General features: G+C 40.7%; 1 protein-coding gene across 1 annotated transcript; it reads left to right on the top strand.

Moving 5' to 3' along the window:
* The first annotated feature begins 1,868 nt into the window (after positions 1 to 1,868).
* TMEM229A (transmembrane protein 229A) lies at positions 1,869 to 4,988 on the top strand. Its single transcript, XM_059171744.1, has one exon. It carries the CDS (start codon positions 1,979 to 1,981, stop codon positions 3,098 to 3,100), a length of 1,122 nt encoding a protein of 373 aa, XP_059027727.1. The 5' UTR covers positions 1,869 to 1,978; the 3' UTR covers positions 3,101 to 4,988.
* Positions 4,989 to 24,320: the final 19,332 nt, after the last annotated feature.

Genomic DNA, 24,320 nt, shown 5'->3' with positions numbered 1-24,320 from the left:
GTACCTGAGGCTTCTGTCCCTGGCATGATGTCCCTGGCAGTTTCCACCCACTGACTTTTGACAGTTGTCAAAGGAAGTCTGCAAATAAACCGCATGCTAACAAAGCTGAAAAAAAAATCATTATTTTGACCTTATACAAGTAATACTACTTTAACAATTTTTCTTCTCACCATACTTTTATTTCTCTCTTACCTAAATCACAGTTTAGCAACTGTAGACTAACATAAGGGTTTGAAATAAATAAGGAGAGAGAGCAGGGAAGAGAATGTTTTAAGAAATGAAGGTATGGGGCGCCTGGGTGGCTCAGTGGGTTAAAGCCTTTGCCTTGGGCTCAGGTCATGATCTCAGGTCCTGGGATCGGGCCCCACATCGGGCTCTCTGCTGAGCAGAGAGCCCGCTTCCCCCTCTCTCTCTGCCTGCCTCTCTGCCCACTTGTGATCTCTCTCTGTGTCAAATAAATAAATAAAATATTAAAAAAAAAAAAAAGAAATGAAGGTATGGCCTCAGAATATTTTTAGAAAATTAAAAATTAATTTTTAATTAATTAAAAAATCCCCAGAAAGCCTTCCATCCAAAAAAAAAAAAAAAAAAACCATCCCATCTCCTTACAGATCAGAACTGTTACCTAGTTTCTGCCTAGATATGATGGGGGCAGGGCGGGTATAAATCAGTATAATTTACCCCTAAGGTTCTTTTCAATCCTTTCATTTCTAAACCTGAGTTTTGGATTTAGAATCCAAAACTGGATTGGATTAAAAAGTGTAGCCCCCAACATACCAGAGTTCTACATTCCCCACCCTCTCTTCAAAATAAGTAAGTAAGTAAGTAAATATGTCACCCTCCATCTCTGCGATGACCTAGTTCTGCAAGGGGAAAAGCAGCACTGGGGGGTATGCCAGTGTGAGCAACCGTACTGTTCTTGATAGGAGGCTCTGGCAGCCAGAGCAGTGTCCAACCCAGCTGGCTTCACATCGTTTCATAATTCTGGGGGGGCTCTGAATTTCTGTCTTTGGCCCTCAGTAGACTAACCTAGGAAAGCAGACTGATAGGGGGAGAGAGTGAAAAAGTGAACCAGGCCCCGTGACAACATTTCAGATGCTGGGGCGTGCAGGCGTGGAGTCTCGTGTTTATTCTTTGTGGCTGGGACACAGCTGGCTTTGAATTAGAACATTAAATATACAGCACCACAGTTTGGTCTCTGGCCCGGCCTCTGGTTTGTGGCACTAGGCCAGTCGCCTCTGCCAGCCAGGCCCTGGCTCTGGTTCTTCTATACAGGGATTACCCCTCAGCTCGCAATCACACCTGTTAGGTGTTTCTCCTCCGCCCCAACAAACACCTCCCACACCGCGCGGAACCGAGGTGCAGAGCGGGGCGGGGGAAGGGGGGAGAAGGGGGCGGAGAAGCAGGACCCGGCCTTCGCCAGCGGACCCCCTTGGGAATGGGCTTCGGAGGTGGGTCGGGAGGGGACCCTGCGTAGGCGGGAGCGGTGGAGAAAGACGGAGAGGGACATGGGGAGGGCGGGGGAAAGGGGCGTCGCTGCTCGCTGTACGCTTCAAGAGCCCGCCGCCCTGGCGGCGGGGCTGAGCGGGAGAGATGGGGTTTGCAGCAGCCTCTGCACTCTTCTTCGCAGCCCCAGCACCACCACCCCTCGCCGGGCCGCGGCGCCGGTTAGGCCACGCAGAGTGAGCGGGGGCGCCGGCCGGCTGCTCCTCACCCAAGACTGGAGGGCAGGGCGCGGTGGGTCCGCGGCAGGGGGACTCCGCGAGCCGGGCGACCCGCGGTGTCCCGAGCACACCAGCTCCTGCTGCCATCCGGCAGCGGCCGGAACGGAGCTCCCTGCGCGCCCCCCCGGGGGCCGGCAGCGACCGGGAGGCTGCGCGGCGCGGCGCTCGGCCCCTCGGCCCCGCAGCTCCACGCACCCAGCGGCGGCGGCGGCGGCGGCGGCGCGGGCTCGGGTGCCCAGGCAGCCTCTGAGCCCATGGCGGGCAGCGATGCGGACCGCGAGGGTCGCGCGCGGAGGAGCAGCGCGCCCCGGAGTCCCGGGGAGCCCTGTGGGCCGGGAGGCGAGACTGCGGCCAGCGGCCCAGAGCTGCTGTCCACTGCTGAAGCGCCGGCCGACGGCGCTGCGCTGCCCGCCTGGATGCGCCTCTACTTCTACGGGATGCACGGGATCACCCTGGACGTGCTCCTGTCCTCGGCTCGGCGCTTCGCTAGCAGCCCAGACCTCCGGATGCTGGGCTTCTCCTCGCCCTATCGCTGCCTGCTGCACTCGCTCACCCACTTCGCCCTGGAGAAGGTCTACCTGCAGCAGCGGCGCTGCCCCAGCGCCTTCGTCTTCAATTTTCTCCTCTACCCCTCAGCGCACGTGGCACTGCAGACCCTGGCGGGCCAGGCGCCGCTGCTCGGCCTGTGCAGCGGGCCGGGAGGCGCGGCAGTGCCGGGGACACTGGACCTAGCGCTGCAGTACGTGCTGGCGCTCTACCACTGCCATGTGTTTCTGAACCGCTTCCTGCGCTTGCGGTACTGGCGGCCGCCAGGGCAGCAGCAGCAGCAGCGTTGGCCAGGCGCGCCCCCCGTCCCTCGGGGCGCCGGGACCCCTGTGGTTGCAGGTGGCCCGCGCCACCTACCCCGAGGCGGCAGGGGCGTCGGAGGAGCCCCCAGTCACGGGCTGCCGGGCCTGCTCCGCTTTCTTTTCTTCGGAATGCACGGCTTTTTGGATGAGATCTTCTTCACTTTCTTCTTTAATTTACTGGGGCAGGGAGATGGGGTAACCAGCGGCCACACGTCACTCTGGTCCTTCTTTATGTACGGCAGCTGCAGTTTCGTGGTGGAAAAGCTCTACTTCCATCTCCACTGGAGTCGTGGCTGGAGCACTTGGAAGCGGATACCCATCTACGTGATCTTCATCTATGTTTGGGAGTTGTCCTGGGGTCTGGGACTCCGCACGTGCGGCGCTTGTTCCTGGGACTATTCTCACTATCCGCTCAATTTCATGGGCCTCATCACCCTGATGTATTTACCTGGTTGGATATTCCTTAGTGTGTACCAGGACCTACTTTTCAACGTGTTGTGGCGGGTGCAGTACATACCAACTAACTAACTAAAAAAAAAAAAAAAAAAAAAAAAAGCCACTCGATTCCCACGCACCAATTCGATTTATTTTTACATGTTAAAATGGAGTGGGTTTTTTAGCCTTTTAATTTTTATACATTTTACTAAACTCTTTCAGTATGTTCTATTCGACATTTTAGTTTTTCTGACACTTTGGGACCTATGCATAATACAATATTTTGAAGTATTACTCACAACATAACTCAAAGTACTTGTCAATATTTTAAGACCCCTTACGAGCCCAGATAGCAAAACCATTATACCTTAACATCAGGAGCTGTAGTATATTCACTAGGTGGGTGATAACTACTAATCTTTTTTTAAGCAAAGAAGTTATTCAAATCAGAAATTACTGATCATTGCGAGATTTGGCGAAATTTTCTAATTTAACAATTTGTTTTCTTTTTAATACAATTTCATTTTAATTCCCTGCCATATTTACCAATCACTGCTGAAACTCGGTGTCTTGCACTGATAAAAGGACCATTAACAACTCTTAAAGTGCCTCCCTCTAGCACACAGGTGGAAAGAAACTGACAAATGTGAAAATACATCCTGTGGATCGATTTTTAAATAAGAAACCTTTTCTAGCAACTCAGACAGGCAACACTGTGTTAAGATACTTGATCTCCATCCTGGAAATGATTGTTTTTCCAATGTGGATTAGCCTTAAACGCCAAGTGTGTTAACTTTGATCAGATTCTGTGTTATCTATAGCTGTAAATTTTGTTCTAAAATGTTTACCTTATATGCCCAAAGGCAAAGCAAAATTATACCACCCTCAATAGAGTTCTAACTCTAAGGACTCTTTCTACATGAAGTTTCAAGGATAGAAGCAGTTCCTTAGAATAAAATGAACCTGAATCTGCATTATACTCGAATTAGGCCTAATTGTATACTGTTATGTGTTTTCAGTGTATTTCTGTCATGGCTCACTTGTAAACATCTTTCTTTTTCCTTCTGGACCCACAGAGTTCTTGGGCCAAACCTGATGTGCTAATGTGCATTATAAATCAATGATAGCATTTTGGTGACTCATTATTAATGTCTGGAAGCTCCAAAGTTAAATGAGATGATAAACATTTTAAGAAATTTTGTCTAATCAATTAATAATGTCCTTTAAGGTTGTTTGTTGTTTCATTATATTTAGAAAAGGCAAGTAGAATTGAGTATAGCTCAGCCAAGGATGACTAATACTTTCTCAGTTTTCATTACAAAGATAATTAGGAAAATTTAGAGGGTGTACAAATGAATAGTTTCTGCTTCAAATTATTAGCTTGTCTATGCTATGAAAGGGGACTTCGTTCTGTTTTCAAAAAATGCTTGCTGTGGCATTAGAAACGAATATGTCCTTAGGCGATTGTCAGGAATAATTTCGAGAAGGTTGTGAGCTAAATTGTTAGTAATGCAATATAATCAACCCTACTTGTGAGATGGATCATGTTAAGCTGATTATTAGCTGAGTAGCAACTAATAAAAGTAAGCCAAAGGTTTGTGGAAAGTAAAAGTGTCACTTTATGACACTTGGCCAGAGGTGAAGGATTTCTGAAAACCCTGGTAAGGGAAAAGGGTAAGTATAGACACGGAGTTAGGCAGATGCTACATAAAATATTTGTAATACAAATGTGACACGTGCGCAGGAATCTGAGTTAAGTTTGGTACTATTCCACACCACATATTCCTGTGAATTAACCAAATCCTTGACTTCTAGAATACCTGCTAAACATACATGTTTGCACTTCCGTCATCCTTCCCGTGCCGCTCCTCCGCCCTGCTCACCTGCTCACCGACGTTCTTAGGGTCAGAAATCTGTCAGAAGTGGGGAAGCCTCTTACTTTTTCTTTGTTTGTTTTGCTTTTAATGTTAATCCTATTTTTTTTTAAAAAAAGGTTGCAGTTTCCATTCATTCAAGAAACCGTTATTGTGCACCCACTCTTTGCAAGGTATTTGCCTGAAATCTGCAGATACAGCAATGACCCAATACAGACAAAATCTCTGTCCTTGTGAAGCTCAGGTATTAGTGCTCTGATTTATAGCAGGATATACCTACTTGGAAAGCTATCCTTTCAATACTAGGCAAAGAGAGGCAGTTGCCAGGAGGGTTCTCATCAGGGCTGTCGCTGGAATATTAATCTATCATCTCTAAAACAAAAGCCCATTAATAGCCCCTCTGCTCGTTCTACAAAGACTTCATTCATATGTAGTCAGGAAGTGATTATGCTGTCTATTAACTCAGCACCTTGCTGTAGGGCTTCTCATTCTGTTTATTCAGTTTCTTAAATGACATTTTGCTGTAACTGAAACTTTAAAGAAAAAAAGGGCAAGAACCATTAGATCAATTTTGTTAATTCACTAGCAGTTCAGATATAGAAGTGCTGAGTCAATATAATAATATTTAAGTAACACCACCTGCCAAAAAATGCTGCTGTGTTACATATATAAAATCTGAAGTAAATATATGTATGTCTCCATGTATATATCTTAAATATATATCATATATATATATCTTAAGTAGATACATATAATCTTAAGTAAATATATATCCATATATATTTTGAAGTAAATACATATAAAATATATATATTTCTTAACTACAAATATATACACACATACATATATATACATACAGAGACACATGAACATATTTATTTAAACCTCTAGCAACCCTCTTTTTACAGATGAAGACAGTGAAATTAAAGCCTGAAGAGGTTGACTTCTAGCTCAAGTCATACAGCTATTGAATATTATGATGTAGGAAAAGATATTAGGGTTCAAAGCCAATGGACAAGAACGAATTCCCAAGAAAACTTCGGTGCAAAAAGGTGGTTTTATTAAAGCAAGGGGACAGGTCCCCTGGGCAGAAAGAGCGACCCTGGAGTCATAAGGAGTTGGGAGAGGGTTAGGGATAGCTTCAGATAAAGGAATTTTAGAAGCAAGGTTTCCAGGACCTTGAGGGGGCTAGCTATAGTTGGGAAAAGGTCACTAATGACCATCTAATTAAACCTTAGGCATAAGACCCTTCAGATATATTTGTGGGCCATATACTTGGGGGATGATTGCCAACACACATCTTGGGGGGTTTAGAGATAAAGGAATTTTCTAAAGGTATTTTTATATGTTAAGATAGACTTATAGGATCCTGTGGGTTGGGTTAAGGTTGCCTTTTTGCCCTTAGTAAAGTACTAACATTGAGGCAGCTGAGTCCCCAGAGCAATGTCACTCTGCCTGTTTCAAGGACTTGTCAGTGGACTGTGGGTAGTAGGGAAATTTAATAATTGTTCTACTGCCTTCGTTTCCCACATCATTTAGACTTGAATTCAAGTACACTATACTCCAGGGTCTGTTCTTAACAGCAACACTGTCATAGCTCTGTCTACTGACATAGTGATTTTTGGATGTTCTGTGGATTTCACCTTGCAATTTGTATTACTCTTCCCTTTCAGTATCACAGATGCAAGGGTAGACATTTAAAAGCCAGGCACTAGGAACAAAAACATTCTATTCCATGGAAAATCACAAGAGAGCTAATACCAGGATCCATAACTGAAAACAGTCTAGCTCTAATCCTTAGATGATAGTCTTTATATTCAAGCAGGGTCTGAAAGGGAGTTCTTCATTTGAACTTTGACAATCTTTTTGATATAAGAAAAATACAACAAAAGGCATGATAACCTTATATCACAAGCTAGGGAAAATACATACAATTATTGCCACATGTTTAACATAGTACTTGGAATGAGCAACATTGTAAGAGCTAAACAGCCCCCAAATTAAAATTAAATTGTTTACAACAACATTTATTCTGAATTCAATTAAACACCTTAGAGTTAAAGACAGTCTTTACAGAAAATAATGGGGAAAAAGTAACAAGTATGAGTTTTGCTCCATTTTTAACTTATACACTGAAATTTTCTTATAAAAGTGTTTTAAATTTTAAATCAATTCTATCTGGGCACTGAATCTAGAGAAATATGACCTTTTCAGTTTCTCATGGCAACAATAAACATGAAAGTTTTTAGGTTCTACAGAGACTCCAATAAGGTTGATAATCCATTTTAATATTTCAGACATTTCAATGACTCACTGTACTTAACTTAGAATATTCTATCAATATTTGAAATTTCATGTTTCAACCCAGCAAAACACAGATTAGAAAGTATGACGTCCTTTGTTGTTTAAGAGACCTTTCTAATAGGTTAATCCTATCCTTCTGAAAAAATAATTTTTCTATACTGTTTTAAAATAGACTGTTGACGTAATGGACTTGGTTTTGTTTAAGAGAGATGGCGAAGAATTTTGGTAGACTGTTTTGGTTCTTTTTCCACTTCCAAAATACATTTAAAAATCAATATACTTGGAAAGGAAGTTATATTCATGCTACAGACTTGGAGTGACAAATAAATCATTGCATTCTAATATCTGAAAGCATTTTAATAAAATCAATTTTTGTTTATATTAAAAGGCATTAAAAACACTTTATATTTTAAATTAATTTTAAATATACTGTCTCCAGTATATTTTCCAACCTTGCTTAGTAGAACTAAGCTCCTTTACTAAGGGAAAATAAAAGAAATACTCTTCCCCTCCCTTGATCAAGCACATGCCTCAGTTTATGCTAAAGGGAAAGATGGCAGTAAAAGATCGTTCTGTTGTGTTGCCAGTTTTTTTTTTTCTTTCTATTCTTAGACTTGGTACCAGAGGAACCAACAAAATAGCAATTGTTTGTGCAGACTTCTGTTCACTAGAATTGGCCTCATTCTGATTTTTAACATTGAGGCATGAAACCATTACATAGGTAGTGACATCCAGATACTAGCAACCCAATTATAAATTAACTGGGATGAGTGTAGAGAATCTTTCCCCAGAGACTTTTTCTCTTAATATACAGGAGAATATAAATTTAGAGACTTTTCCCCTTAATTTGTAAATTCTCTTTGCAGTGATAGTCAATTCTTAGACAGTCTTCACAGAGAAAGAAAGAAAGAGAGAGAGAGAGAGTGTGGGAGTGAGGGACTAGCCTTTGACATAAAGACTTGATTTTCATCTTTTAATGATTCCATTAGAATCCAAATATCACATGGACCAACTTTCTCATTTGGAAAAAAATCTTTACCATGATTAAGGAGAGTCAGGGGTTGAAAGAAACCATAAAGGTTAACATCCAGCCTTCCATCCAAGGCAGGAATTTCTGAGAACATCTCTAACAGATGGTTTCTCAAGTCAGCTTGGACTGTTCAATGCAGTATTAATTATGTCTTTCATGCAAAGACTGAATGAGGGGAAAGCTGTCAGCAGCTGAACTGACAAACCCTACTGTCTATCAGTGAAGGAAGAAGGCTTTTCAAAGTTTTCAAGAGCTAATATATATCATTCATCCTGCTTGTGTAGTGCAAGGAAAATTTTAGGAAACTTCCCTTGTCACTAAAAAAACAACAACAACAACAACAAAAAACCAGTTCATTCTTTTTATCATGATACATATGGTCTTTAATCTTTTCAAATGATGCTTTATTCACTGAGTCTAAGCAGCAAGGCTCTGAGGACTTTGAGAGTAATTTGACATTTCTTCAGAAAAATAGAAAACAAGAAGCATTGGATCACCACAGTGTCAGGATGGCTGGACCCTGGAAGACCCTTTGGTTGCTGCTCAGGTCTACCTACAGAATGTCAACTGGGGGACTTTCCTGGTAGCTTCCTCTGGCAGACCTGAACAGCAGCATTAAGAAAGGACTTGAGGGCACCTGGGTGGGTCGGTCGGTTGGTTAAGCATCTGTCTTCAGCTCAGGTCATGATCCCAAGGGTCCTGGGATCATCGAGTCCCACATTGGGCTCCATCCTCAGTGGGGAGTCTGCTTCTCCCTCTCCCTCTGCCACTTCCCCTTGCTCCTGAGTGTAGTCTCTCTCACTTTTTCTCTCTATCAAATATATAAATCTTGAAAGAAAGAAAGAAGGAAAGGAAGAAGGAAAGGAATTGAGAGGCCACAGGTATCACAGAAGCCGATAGCTAGCCAGGAAGACAAAAGATGCCACAGATCAACTCTCCCAATCAAAAAAAGAGAATTATATAGAAAAAAGAGAACTAGCCCCACTTTTGATGGGATTCCAACAGGCATTTATATCACATTGGAGATGATAACCTATTATTAATATCCATGATGAAAATAAGATTAGTCTCACAGGATCACAGATTCAGAACTTTAAATATTTGAAAAACAGTTGTTGGAGAAAAACAGTATAGAGGGAATATGCAGAAAGTTTACATCACATCATTTTGATCATCCAATAACTTTAAGGAACTAAGGCGAAATTAAATATGCTTTTGTACATTTCTGAAGGAGAACTATTTTAGTCTTAACCTTTTATTAGAAACAATGAATGGACAGGAATATAAAATTAAAAAAAAGAGTTCCTTGGAGTCCATGAAAGTAGGTTCTTAAATCCCAAATACTTAAAAGCAAGCATTTAACAAAATTTACCATTGTACTTACTTGTAATGATGAAATTTTCAACAAACAAAACAGAAACAAAAGAATAATGCAGGCAGAAATAGAAGATATGGTGGAAGGGTTAGTATTCAATAACTTTAGAGAACCCATGGATTATTTTTCTATAGCTAAAATAATTCAGATTATGAATGTTATTCTAAGCCTTTATATCATGTAAGATTTGAATTGCAAAGGAAATGTTAAGTTTCTGAAATATTGTATACCCTACGTTTGGTGGGGTACCAAAATGTACACAAAATTATGTTAATATTTATTCAACAAAATTTCTGAGTAATTTTTTCCATGTGTAATGATGTTACTGAACATAAAAGTATTAATATAGCTATAAATGCTATAAAAGTTTTAATAATGTGCCTTTGAAATGTCTACAAAATGCACAGGTAAAGAGTACACAGCTTACTAAAATCTAAAATCATAGTCGTTCAGGGGTGCCCAGCTGGTTCAGCCAGTAGAGTTTGTGACTCTTCATTTTGGGGTTGTAAGTTTGGGCCCCATGTTGGATGTAGAGATGACTTTAAAAAAATGAAGATCTTAAAAAAATAAAAATAAATAAAATCATGGAACTTTAGAACTTGAGGAGAGAACTAAAGATCATCTAATTCAATTCACAGACAACAGAATAATAGGTGTACTTCCACTCTCTTCTTGATCACATCCAATGAGAGAGATTATGGCACTTACTCCGCTCTCCCAGGCCAACCCATTTCTTTGTTCTGTTGTTTGAATTGCTAGAAAGTTCTTAACGGTAAAACACACCGGTAATTTTCACACATTTTCCCAAGTTTTCACACATAGAAAGAAGACCAAAGGTTCGAAGAAAGTTTCCAAGTGTGTCTTAATTATTTTACTCCAGGTGAAATATCCAAGATCTTTCAGCAATAGCTAATAAAATGTGCAACTGGGAAATTATTTCCTACTATGATCAGGGAACTTTATTTCTGCAAATGGGAACAACATTAAGCACTGTTTGCTTTTTTAGTAGCTCAGACCAATTAATTGTTCCTTTCTTGTTATTTTTAAAGATTGATTTATTTTTGAGAGAGAGAGAGAGAAGGTGCACTTGGGAGGTAGGGGGAGAGGGAGAGATAGTCTTAAGCAGACTCTGGGCTGAGCATAGAGCCAGACTCAAGGCTGTTTTTCAAGACCCTGACGTCACAACCTGAACTGAAACCAAGAGTCCGATGTTCAACTGACTATGCCAACCAGGCACCCCCACTTTATTATTTCAATTGAATTTTCATTTCTTTCAGTACTCTAAGTCTCTGCCCCATAAACTGCCATTGAGCTGGTGATCCCTTTGTGCACCTGCACATTTGTGTAAAAATAAGTGGCACGGGTCTGTGCTTTTCCCATACTCCATGAGTTGGCTTGAAGGTGAGTGAGAGAGAAATGTAGGCAAATAGAGTGAAGAACAGAAAATCTGCCATTGAATTCACTTTTTATTTCCTTCATTCCTCTGATTTTCCTGCTCTTGTTTTGAGAGCAGGCATATGTCATTCTCCACATTTAGCAAGGAACCTAGCACAGAGCAGGTACTCAAATTTTATTGTTGGTGGTGATGAACTTATCTGAATTCTCATATCAGACAATTCAGTAGTGGAAACAGGAATTAGGAATGTGCCATGTGGCTGCATGGGATTTCAGTAGGACATTAATTTATGGAACACACAGAAGACTCATCATGTGCTTAGATAAAAGGTGGGAATTGCTTAATCTTTCCTCTTCCTTCCTCTTCTGTTCAGCAATCTTTTTTGTCATGTGCAGCACTCAGGTGGTTCTCTGTAAGAGACTTTTTTTTTTCAGTGTTCCAAGATTCATTGTTTATGCACCACAGCCAGTGCTCCATACAATATGTACCCTCCTTAGTACCCACCACCAGGCTCACCACCCCCCCGCAACTTCCCTCCAGAACCCTCAGTTTGTTTCTCAGAGTCCACAGTCTCTCATGGTTTATCTCCCCCTCTGGTATCCCCCAACTCACTCCTCCTCTCCAACTCTCAATATCCTCTGTGTTATTCCTTATGCTCCACAAATAAGTGAAACCATATGATAATTGACTCTCTGGTTGACTTATTTCACTCAGCATAATCTTCTCCAGTCCCATCCATGTTGATACAGAAGTTAGGTATTCATCCTTTCTGATAGAGGCATCTTGGTTCTTTCCACAGTTTGGCGACTGTGGCCATTGGTGCTATGAACATTGGCATACAGATGGCCCATCTTTTCACTACATCTGTCTTTGGGGTAACTACCTAGTAGTGCAATTGTAGGGTTATAGGGTAGCTCTATTTTTAATTTCTTAAGGAATCTCCACACTGTTTTTCAAAGTGGCTGCATCAACTTGCATTCCCACCAACAGTGTAAGAGGGTTCCCCTTCTTCACATCCTCTCCAACACATGTTGTTTACTGTCTTGTTAGTTTTGGTCATTCTAACTGATATAAAATGGTATCTCAATGTAGTTTTGATTCTAATCTCCCTGATGGCTAATGATGATGAACATTTTTTATGCGTCTGTTAGCCATTTGTCTCTCTTCTTTGTAAAAGTGTCTGTTCATGTCTGCTGCGCATTTCTTGATTGGATTATTTGTTCTTTGGGTGTTGAGTTTGATAAATTCCTTATAGATTTTGGATATTAGCCCTTTATCTGATATGTCATTTGTGAATATCTTCTCCCATTCTGTCAGTTGTCTTTTGGTTTTGTTGACTATTTCCTTTGCTGTACAAAAGCTTTTGATCTTGTTGAAGTCCCTAGTTCATTTTTGCCCTTGCTTCCCTGGCCTTTGGCAATGTTTCTAGGAAGAAGTTGCTATGGCTGAGGTCGAAGAGGTTGCCCTCTGTGTTCTCCTCAAGGATTTTGATGGATTCCTGTCTTACATTTCTGTCTTATATTTTTAGTTTACTTTTGTGTATAGTATAAGGAAGTAGTCCAGTTTCATTCTTCTGCATGCAGCTGTCCAATTTTCCCAACATCATTTGTTGAAGAGACTGTCTTTTTTCCATTGGACATTATTTCCTGCCTGCCTTTTTTTTTTTTTTTGTACAGAAAAATTTATCCTCACTTTTTGTTACAACACTGTAAGACAGTCTGTAACATTATTAAATTTTAATCCTAAATTTTTTCAGGTTGCAAATCTACGATATGATGAAATAGGAGGGGAAGATATTTTCATCTACATTTTGGCAATTAGGTATATACATTTTTACATATTTTTCTTTTTTCTTTTGTTTCTTTTATTTTTTCAGTGTTCTAAGATTCATTGTTTATGCACCACACCCAGTGCTCCATTCAATACGTGTCCTCCTTAATATCCACCACCAGACCTTCCAAACCCCTTACCCCCCTCCCCTTCAAAACCCTCAGTTTGTTTCTCAGGGTTCACAGTCTCTCATGGTTTGTCACCCCCTCCATTTCCCCCCAACTCACTTCTGTTCTCCTTCACCTAATGTCCTCTGTGTTATTCCTTATGCTCCACAAGTAAGTGAAACCATATGATGGTCTTTCTGCTTTGTCGAAGATTAGTTGACCATAGAGTTGAGGGTCCATTTCTGGGCTCTCTACCCTGTTCCATTGATCTATGTGTCTGTTTTTGTGGCACATAAACCTTTTGTAAGAAGTATCTTTTTTTTTTTTTTTAAGATTTTATTTATTTATTTGACAGACAAAGATCACAAGTAGGCAGAGAGGCAGGCAGAAAGTGAGAGGCAAGCATGCTCCCCGCTGAGCAGAGAGCCCGATGTGGGGCTCAATTCCAGGACCCTGAGATTATGACCTGAGCCGAAGGCAGAGGCTTTAACCCACTGAGCCACCCAGGTGCCCCAGAAGTATCTTTTAAATACAATGAGATAGCAGTTTTTCACAGGAAGCCTAATTCTTAGTAGTAAAGGAGGGAACGAGCCAATTCCAGCTTAAGCATTAGCAAGTTGTTGATTTTGGATTAGTTACTTTCCTTTTCTGACTTTGTTTCCCCAACTGTGAAAGGCCAATTTTTGAGAAGACTAGAGAAAGTAAACAAAAGTCAGCTAGTGCAGTGCTTGTCATAAGAATGGGAGGCACATAGAGATCATTACTTAAAATTTGTAAACTCTTCAGAGAACCCAATACCCTTTGAAATATGAATTTTAAAAAACTGACATGCACATGAAATAGTTGGCAATATACATATTACTACATGACAGTTCCCTAAAGACTGACTTACTCAGTTTGCAGCTTATTGATTCCTCTTGATTTTAATTGTTTTTTACTGATGATCCTCTGGGTTTTGCCAATTTTTGAATAAAAAGTAAGAATAAAATTCAAAATTCATTATATTTAGAAAATTGCTGCTAGTGGCAGGTGGTAAACATTTATGTTTTACTATCTGTGTATCTGATCACTTCTTGCTGTATTTCCAACTCCAGATATTATTGGCAGATTGTATTAGTCAGGGTTCTTCAGAGAAACAGAACCAATAGGAGATACATATCTATAGGTAGACAGATGTAGTGATAGATAGATGTAGAAATAGAGTTACACAGCAAGAAAGAGATTTATTATAAGGAAATGGCTTACACAGTTTTGGATGCTGACAAGTGCTGAGAACTGCAGGCTGAGTCTAAAAGCTGGAGACCCAGGAGAGTAAGTGGTGCAGGTTCTAGTCTGAGCCCAAAGGCCTGAGAACAGTGAGAACCAATAGCGTAGCTTCAGTTCAAGACTGGCAGTGTTAAGACCCAGGATGAACCGATGCTTCAGTTGGACTCTGAAGACAGGAAAACACCAATATACCAGCTAGAAGGCAGTGAGGCAGGAAGGATTTCCTCTTATTCAGAGAAGTTCAGTCTTTTTGTTCTATTCACGCCTTCTGCTAATTGGATGAGGCTCACCCACATTAGGAAGAACAATCTGCTTCACCTCATTTATTGATTTAAATATTAAACTTGGGACACCTGGGTGGCTCAGTCAGTTAAGCATCTGCCTTTAGCTCAGGTCATGATCCCAAGGTCCTGGGATCAAGTCCCACATTGGGGTCCTTGCTCTACAGGGAGACTGCTTCTCCTTCTCCCTCTTCCTGCTGCTCCCCCTCCTTGTGCATGCTCCCACTCTCTGACAAATAAATAAATATATCTTTTTTAAAAAATAGAAAATTAAAAATAAATAAATAGTAAACTCATCCAGAAATATCCTCACCAACATACTCAGAATATTTGTTGAAATATTCAAGCATCCTTGGCTCAGTCAAGTTAACACATAAAATTAGCCACCATACAGATCAAAGCATTTGAACCAAAAGATTAAAAATGAGCATAAGAAAAATTGGGGAGAGTTCATTCATTCACCTGTTCAATAAATATCTAAACATGTACTGTGTGTTAAAAAGCAAATAAGATATAGATAATTCTTTTTCTCATGGAGCAAAGGATACAGATTTTAAAACCAAAGTTTATGCTGGAGAAAGATGCTATTGCAGGAAATAACGGGCCAGCCACCTAGACTGGAGACCATGGTGGCGAAAATCTAGAACGAGGGTCCAGGATGTTCAAAGTCCTGGCAAGAGTGAATATCAGAACAGTGGGTAACTCAGAGCCCTTGGAGTCAGAATTAGGAGAGTAGCAGAGGGATGAGTGAGAGCTAAACCCAGAAAGGTAGGCAAAAGGCAGGTCTTGAAGCCTTGCGGACACATTAGAGGAGGGGGATCTTTCCTAAGGGTGTTGACAAGTTACAAGGGTTTGAGCAGACAAAGGACTGATCCATTTGGCATTCTTGAAGGAAAACTGAAAGAAGACAAGATGAAAGAAAAAGCCAGTTTTGAGGCTGTGATACAAAGTGAAGTGAGAGATAGGAGCACCTGGGTGGCTCAGTTGGTTAAGCCTTTGGACCTGGTTTCAGCTTGGGTCCTGATCTCCTGGTAGGGGAAGGTCAGGAGATCAAGCCCCACATGAGGCTCTGTACTCAGCGGGGAGTCTGCCTCCCCTCTCCATAGCCCCTCCCCCTCTCCCCTCCCCACCCATGCACTGTTTCTCTCTCTCTCAAATAAATAAATAAATCTTTTTTTAAAAACGGGCGCCTGGGTGGCTCAGTGGTTTAAACCTCTGCCTTCGGCTCGGGTCATGACCTCAGGATCCTGGGATCTAGCCCCACATCGGGCTCTCTGCTCAGCGGGGAGTCTGCTTCCCCCACTCTCTCTCTGTCTGCCTCTCTGCCTACTTCTGTTCTCTGTCAAATAAATAAATAAAATCTAAGAAAAAAAAAAAGTGGCTATAAAGTAGAGGGAAAGTACTGCCCTATAGGCAAAGGGGGGTAGGAGGTCAAGGAAGAATTTTTTATCTTCTGAATTGGGAGATGTGTGCATATATAATGTTGCTGGGAAGGAGCCAGTACAGAGGTTGAAGGTACAAAAGAGGAAGGGATAGAAGGTCTTTGGCTAAAGCCTGATTCAAAATAATTGATAACTACTAACCTTGATGAGAGCTCACTGTTTGTTTTTGAAGCATGTCATGTATCAGTTTAATTCCCAGAGCAGCCTGATCATGGGTACTATAATTATCCCCATTTTTACGTATCCACATTTTATATACTGACACGCTGGGGAGTTAACCCTCTTGCCCAAAGCCACAAGTGGTAGAGCCAGGACTTGGACCCAGGCAGTCTGGATCCCAAGCTGCGTTCTCTAAACACCTACACAGTCAAGTGGAGGAAAATGGGAAAGGGACAAATAGAGAAGGGAAAAGAACCCGTGCTGCCCCATTTATGCAATAATAAGGAACCTAGAGAAAGCATCTGAAACCAGTTCTATGCAAAGAGAATTTAGATGCATATCTGTTGACTAACTTTTCTGTTTTTGATTCAATTATGGGTTCATTCATTCATTCAGTAAAGATTTATTGAGTATCTACTATGTAACAGGCACTGTGAATGCTCTGGGATTAAAAAATGGACAAATCTGAGGGCGCCCACATGGCTCAGTCAGTTAAGCATCTGCCTTTGGCTTGTGTCATGATCCCAAGGTCCTAGGAGTGAGCCCCACATGGTGCTTCCTGCTCAGCAGAGAGTCTGCATCTCCCTAATTTACTCCCTGCTCATGCTCTCTCTCTCTCTCTCTCTCTCTCTCCTCCTCTTTCTCTCAAATGAATGGATAAAAGATCTTTAAAAAAGAAAACAGTAAGAGCAAGTCTGACAGGACCCTACCCTTGATACCCTTGATACCCTACCTTATTGTATTAGTCAGTTCAGGCTGCCGTAACAAAATACCACAGACTGGGTGGCTTAAGTAACAGAAATTTATTTTCTTAGTTCTGGAGGCTAGAAGTCCAAGATAAGGGTACAGCAGGACCGGTTTCTAGTGAAAGCTCTCCTCCTGGCTTGCAGATGGCCTCCTTCTCACTGTGTCCTCACATGGCCAAGGGACAGCAGGTCTCCAGTGTCTCTTCTTATAAAGACACTAATCCTATCAAGGTCAGGGTCCTATCCTTCTGACCAGTCAAACTTAATTACCTCCATAAAGGTCCTGTCTCCAGATACATTCGCATTGGCGGTTAGTGTTTCAATGTATTAATTTGGGGGGGATAAAATGCAGTCCATAGCATATGTTCTCCCTTAATTGCCACAGTGACCTTGTATGGTGGTGGTTATTATTATTATTATTAATACACAGTTCATAGATGAAGTCACTGAAACCCATCTGCTGCACAGCTAGTAAGGGACATGAATGAGACCACATGTCAGTATTCTTTTTAGGCAACATATCAGCCTCTCAGAAAGTCCAGGGCGGTATTATTAATCCAGGGGGAAAGACTCTAGAAAAGAAGGAGCATCCTTGTAGTTTTATCCGTCTCTAGTTACATAAACCAATCATCATTGGTTTTTATTCTCTCTAGAGATAAGTTCTATTTTGTCCATGTCTAATTTTACCCTTTCTTAGTATTTATACACAGATTTCTAAGTGAGCCCCTCCCCATTTTCATTTTTTTTTTTCCCCCGCAGAGTCTGTTTGTTACCCAGCAAATTAGCTCTCTGGAAACATCTGATTGCAGACACTGTGTCTCCAGGACTCTCTACAAGCTGACACAGAGGCTTTAAAGGGCAACTATACTCAGAGCCAATTCGCTTAATTTCATACAATATATTTTGGGATTAAGGTTTAAAATAGTTGGCCAGTGACATTCAAGAGTACAAAATCAATTTTCAATGTATTATAACTTTTACTGGGTAATCACACTTCCATTAAGTTTATAGGGTGTTTATTTCCATTTCAGAGACATGAATTCCTAATATTATTTCTAGATGATCTATAAATAACTCTAGATATGCTTGCCAGTGCGTTGCTTTGCTTTTGATGGCATAAGATGGAAAACATAAATAACAAAGTATTCCATTTTCTTAGCCAAAGGAAAGAATTCTTTTTTTAATCCAGAAAATTGTGTATTACTTTGGAAGCTACATGCAAATCAGGTCATTTAGATACAATATCAAAAGGAAAGGTGGTCTCCTAGGGAACTGTTTGCAGTTTAAATGTTCCGGTATGTTCCTTCTTCAATTAAAGTGCAGTACAGTAAAGGGACACATCCCTTGAGTCACCCCTGGTGTTAGAAGTCATTAGCTTTCCCAAAACCCTAGAAACAGTCTGAGTGAAAATTTTTTGTTGAGGCAGGTAAAATCTTGGAGGGTAAATAAATTTCAGATTTTAAGATTCACCATACAAATCACATTTGGGTGGTAATATGTTTAATTTAATGGTAAGGAATTCTGTCAAGGGTCAACTTGCTGCCCCAAAATGATTTAAGGAAGTCAATGGAAACTTTAGAATGAAAAGGTCAGTGATTGAAGTTAGCTATTCCAAATGGCCTTTCTACAAAAACACTTTCTTTTCCAATACCAAACTTTCTTGAATAGGCCCATTCACTAAACTAAATAAATGTTGATAAATAATTTGATAGTCAACTTAACTTTACACCAGTACGATCCAATAGAACATTTGTTTTGCTTTGTGTTTTGGCCTCTCACAAAATACACTTGGGAAAAGGTTGCCCTAAATGTATCAGCTAACATTCAGCCTATGCCATGACTCACTCTGATCTTACTGTTGGTAACTCTACAACAAAAGCACTCCTTTCCTCAGGATTTAAATGTATTTTTAAAAAAGTTCCTCAAAATTTAAGAGTAGTTTGGAGTTCCTTTTTGGATACCTTATATGCAGTCAGGAACCCAGAATTACCTCTGAAATGATTATATATATTAACTTCTCTCCATTCTCTCAGCCTCCAGAGCAAACAGAAATGGCTCTAACAGTCTCATGCTTCATCTCCCTACCCCTGTTTCTGTACAGCTCAATGTCTAAACTAATCTTAGAGGACACTAGCAGGAGCTACATCTTCGCATTGTATACCTTATACCGGCAGTGTACTTTCAGCAAAGCAGCATCATCCACTGTTTTAAATTAACAGTTTATTTTTATGTTATTGTTTTATGATTTGCTTTATATTAACATACAGACGCGTGTCCATTTTGTATTTGTGTAGAGCTACAAATACAAAAAGTTTCATCCCTGTTTTTGTTTATTCATTATTTAATATCCATGATAATTTTTTTTTAATCTTTCATGGAAGTTTCTGGAAGTATCTTTCATGTAAATGCCAGAAACACACTTGGGCAATATCTGGCTTTCATATACTGTTTTGTGGAAGACCTTGGTACTTAAAATTGTGGCTTTATCTAAACAAAACTTTCAAACAATAGTTTTGGATGGAGATTCACCTGCATGTCTGACCTTCCCTGAGCACTAGAGAAGCTCTTCTTCACACCACTGCATTTCTTACGCTCCTTATGAAATGGGGTGGGCAGCGGGGGGGGGGGGCAGATGGGAAAGTAAAGAATAAAGGAATGAAAAAAATAACATATAAGCTTGACATTAAAGCAAAATCCTCTGTATCCACTTATAGTAAATATCTTAGGAGATCACATTTTGAAATTCAAATATAAGATTTTGTGTATTAGAAGGAAATAAGTCTAAGTACAAATTTCACTTATCAATGGGTATATGGGACAGGAGTGGAAGGGAAGATATAAAGAAAGCCCATCATTATTCAGAAACAATAGGATGTCCTCTGCACACGGATGGTGCTTTTTAAGAGTCCCATGGTCTGTTAATCTCTTTCTTTTTAGAACCTTTCCTTCACTGCCCCTTCCTCCCTGGTAGGTATTGTCGGTGGAATTCATTCAGCTAGATGTGGTACTAAACACTTGGCCCCACCGTGATCAGTTACTATTGGATTAATGAATGACTCTCTCCTCTGGGACCAGTCCCACGGGAAAAAATCAGGTTTAAATTAATCTTATCTTTTTGTATTCAGTCTACCTTGAATTCTTTCTTTATTGACCAAATATATGGGGATATAAAATTTTCACGGGAAGATTAAATAGGTAAATTTTAAGTTGGGGTATGTAACTGTGTAAACTGATACTTCAATTCACTTCCTTTTAAAAACTGGCTTCAAGGGGTGCCTGGGTGGCTCAGTGGGTTAAGGCCCCTGCCTTCAGCTCAGGTCATGATCCCAGGGTCCTGGGATAGAGCCCCACGAGCCCCACATCGGGCTCTCTGCTCGGCAGGGAGCCTGCTTCCTCCTTTCTCTCTGCCTGCCTCTCTGCCTACTCGTTATCTCTGTCAAATAAATAAATAAAATCTTAAAAAAAAAAAAAAACTGGCTTCAAATTAGAAAGGAAGATTTGGCTATGGTTTATCAGGGATGGAAAATTATCCCATAAACCACACCAACCAAGGCATTAGCCTTTGCTGTGTGTTTTCTCTATTGTATATGAGATAGCACTTTTCCTCCTTTCTCCCAGTTTTCCCCTCCACCCATGGGCCACATCTCAATTCCAATACCAAGAGACACTTTTTTTTTTTAATTTATTTATTTGAGAGAGACAGTGAGAAAGAGCATGAGTGAGGAGAAAGTCAGAGGGAGAAGCAGACTCCCCATGGAGCTGGGCGCCTGATGCGGGACTCGATCCCGGGATTCTGGGATCATGACCTGAGCCGAAGGCAGTCGTCCAACCAACTGAGCCACCCAGGCGTCCCTTTTTTTTTTTTTTTTTTTAATTTATTTATTTGAGAGAGACAGTGAGAAAGAGCATGAGTGAGGAGAAAGTCAGAGGGAGAAGCAGACTTTTTTTTTTTTTTTTAAGATTTTATTTATTTACTTGAGAGAGAGAGTGTGAGAAGGGGGAGGGCCAGAAGGAAAAACAGACACCCTAATGAGCGGGGAGCCCGACCCAGGACTCAGTCCTGGAACTCTGGAATCATGACCTGAGCCAAAAGTAGTCACTTAACCTACTGAGCCACCCAGGCGCCCCCAGGAGTCACTTCTTAATAGATATTTTTAAGTACATCTTTACTTATTGGGGTTAGGTTTAAAAAAAAACCCTGCATAAGTGATACATTTTTTATCTCAAAATTCCACACCTTAAAGACTTCCTTTAAAGTCTGACTGGAATTACACTGTACTTCCAAGTTCATTGATGAGAGTAGGTGTTAAGAACCCTTTTTCTGTAACCACAAGGAAATAGGTGGCTACATCCTTCATAGACAAATTCTGCTCTTAATCAAGCATGTGGGTCAACACTTAGCTGGGGTGAGAGATGGAGATCCTAGACTCTCCGGTCAGAGGTGGAAAGTCAGGGACTCAAGGTAGGAGTGGCTGCAGGATGAGGCTGGAAAAGGGGACAGGCTCTTTAGAGATGTGTCTTCTATGACAGGGTGGATTTATCCTGTGGATATTGGGCATTAATTGAAACAGGAGAGTGAACTGTCTGTAAGCAGATACAGATTTTAGAGGGATTAGTCCGATCAGCAGGGCGGGAGTGGTAAATGACAGAGAAACCAGAAGGTCACTGTGATAGTCCAAGTAAGAAATACTGAGGTCTGAGTAAGGCTGTGGCAGAATAGACAAGGCAAAGTTATTTGGAAAGTAGGTTCTGGAGATTAACTGGATGGGGGCGGGCATGGGATTGAAGGGACTGGGAGGCCAAAATTTTTAGTCTTAAGCCTGTGCCAGATGAAACCCAACTCATTCTCCTCCTTCTATTTCTCTCTCTCTCTCTCTCTTTCTCTTTATGACATACAGCATTTTATTAGTTTCAGCCATACAACATAATGATTGAATATTTGTATATATTGCAAAGTGACCACCACAGTAAGCCTGGTTAACATCTGTCTTCATATGTAGTTAACATCCTGTGATGAGGACTTTTAAGGTTTAGTCTCTTAGCAGCTTTGAAGAGTGCAATACAGTATTAATAACTGTAGTCCCCATGCTGCACCTTATATCCCCATGACTTTCTTTATATTTTTGTCTTAAAATGTAGCAGTGTCAGACTGACAGAATCACCACTTGTAACAGCTCCCTGTGACTTTAATGTGTTCTATCTAAAACAGGTAGCTCACCTAATTTCTTTTTCTTGTTTTAATTTTAATATCCATTCATTTTGCCTGATGCTGGCTTGCTTCCTCTTTTAAAGTGCTTTATATATATGGTGTGATATTTAAAGGCCAAAGATGCCTAACAACTTTGTAAGGAAGTGCTTCAGGGTCGGATGAAGTTGGAGAAGCACCTCAAAGTATCATTGAATGGAAACGGACTCATGTTGGGCCATCACAGACCTGCTCCCTGGAGGGGCACTGACACACCCAGGGGTCTTTCCTTGGCCCACTCCCCAGAAAGTGCAGCTGTCAAAAAATACTTTCATTAGCACAACAGTCCTAATATTTTCACACCAATTGAGAGGCACAAAGCAACTACTGACAGTTGTAAATTAAATGGCTTTATCAGTAATCTCAAAGCAGCACAGGTCTGGGCAACTTCAGTCTGTTCCCAGGAAGAAATCAGAAATGAAAGACTGGTGCTGACAAGTTCCAGGACCTGGGCTCAGCAGATAATCTGAAGCAGGATTTCCAACCAAGGTACACTGTTTGCTCCCCATCCTCTGTCCTCTCTTATCCTCCCTGAGGCTGCTGTAGGCTGGGTTTTAGAGTGTGTATTTTTGGGAGGAGAGGTAAGACAGCCCTCTTGATTGCAGCTTGCAAGAAAGCACTATGAGCAGAGCTATGTTTTAAGGACTGTTCTCTGGGAGGGCACAGGTCTAATGGCTACGAATCCTCCATTGGGTCCCTCTTTTTCTACCCCCAAAAGTATGTGTATGATCTGGTTCTAAGCCTATTTACAGACCAACCCATTCTATAATTTACTGACCTACATGGGAGTTCTAACAAGGGAAAGTCCTGGTACCTGACCCATTTCCACATAGTCTAAACAAAAAGTGAAAAATCTGTTTAGCCGTAGGCTATAGCTGTACCAATAAGAAAGAAGGAAGGATTTAGTAGTAGAATCTCTCTGACTGGATTTATGGTTTATATAAAAACACTTTGTTTTTCTATTTGTCTTTCTTACCTGTTTTCTCAAAGTTGAAAGATACCCACATTAAAACAAATACAACATCATAGAAAAATAACATTATTATAATATTACCTGATAAATGATGAATATAAACATAATACATAGATATATTAATAACTCTCTTGTATTAGTCTGGGGGCTCTTTTGATTACTTTGCATGGTACATTAAGTAATGTAAACCCCAGTTGAGCTCTTTTACATTTTTTAATAGACAAGCATATCTTAAGGTAATTTGCTTAGCATTTTCAAACAGAAATTTGCAAGTCTTAAGTCTTTTAAAATGTCCTTGCCCTTGCTTTCTTTTTGAATATTTATCATTCAGTGGCTCATAAGGAATGGTTACATTAGCACATTATAGTAGCATATTTTAAAAATATGGTGTTATAAATTTGTAGGGTATGGTTATGGTTAACTCTGGGAATATTAACTAGGGATAAAATTGATTTGTGTATTTTCGTCCTTCAAATATTAATGCAGTCTAAGAGCAAGATACTTTAGTGCTCTACTTTAAAGTTCAAATAAGTTCAATTTCATTGTTTATAACATTTTATTTTCAAATGGATATGTGCATTTATATGGCACAACAAAAGAGAGCAAGAAAGCAAATAAAATCAGATGGAACTATTTTGATACATCTAATACTGCACTGCAGTATGATTTTAATGCTTACATATTCTCTATAATAATTCATCGTAAAGGGGCACCTGGGTGGCTCAGTATTGAGCATCTGTCTTCAGCTCTGGTCGTGATCCCATAGTCCTGGGATCAAGCCCTGAGTTGGGCTCCCTTCCCAGCAGGAAGCCTGCTTCTCCGTCTCCCACTCCCCCTGCTTGTGTTCCCTCTCTCTCTGTGTCTCTCTCTGTCAAATAAATAAATAAAATCTTAAAAAAAAAAAAAAAAGTTCATGGTAAAAACTAAGGAAATTGCTTGAGTCTAGCAAAAAAGCAACTAATTGAGACATCTCAAGGTAACTGATTTATGTATTTTCATCATTAGATTTTTTTGAAGATTGATTTATTTTATACAGAAGGTTGGAGTGGGAAGGAGCAGAGGGAGAGGGAGAGAGACTAACTCAGGCAGACTCCCCACTGACCCACGAGATCACAACCTGAACCGAAGCCAAGAGTCTAGCACCCAACTGACAATGCCACCCAGGTGCCCCAATCATTAGATATGTTGATAAGAGTTTCTTGTCATTTACACATATTACTACTTTGTCAAGGTGCTAGATACAACTTCTGTTGATTAATATTTGCTATCCTCCACCCTACCCCAC

This window comes from Mustela lutreola, chromosome 4, assembly GCF_030435805.1.
Source record: "Mustela lutreola isolate mMusLut2 chromosome 4, mMusLut2.pri, whole genome shotgun sequence".
NCBI classification, from domain to species: Eukaryota; Metazoa; Chordata; class Mammalia; order Carnivora; family Mustelidae; genus Mustela; species Mustela lutreola.
The sequence above is the reverse complement of the archived record's forward strand: the minus strand, read 5'-3'. Positions and strand labels throughout refer to the sequence as shown.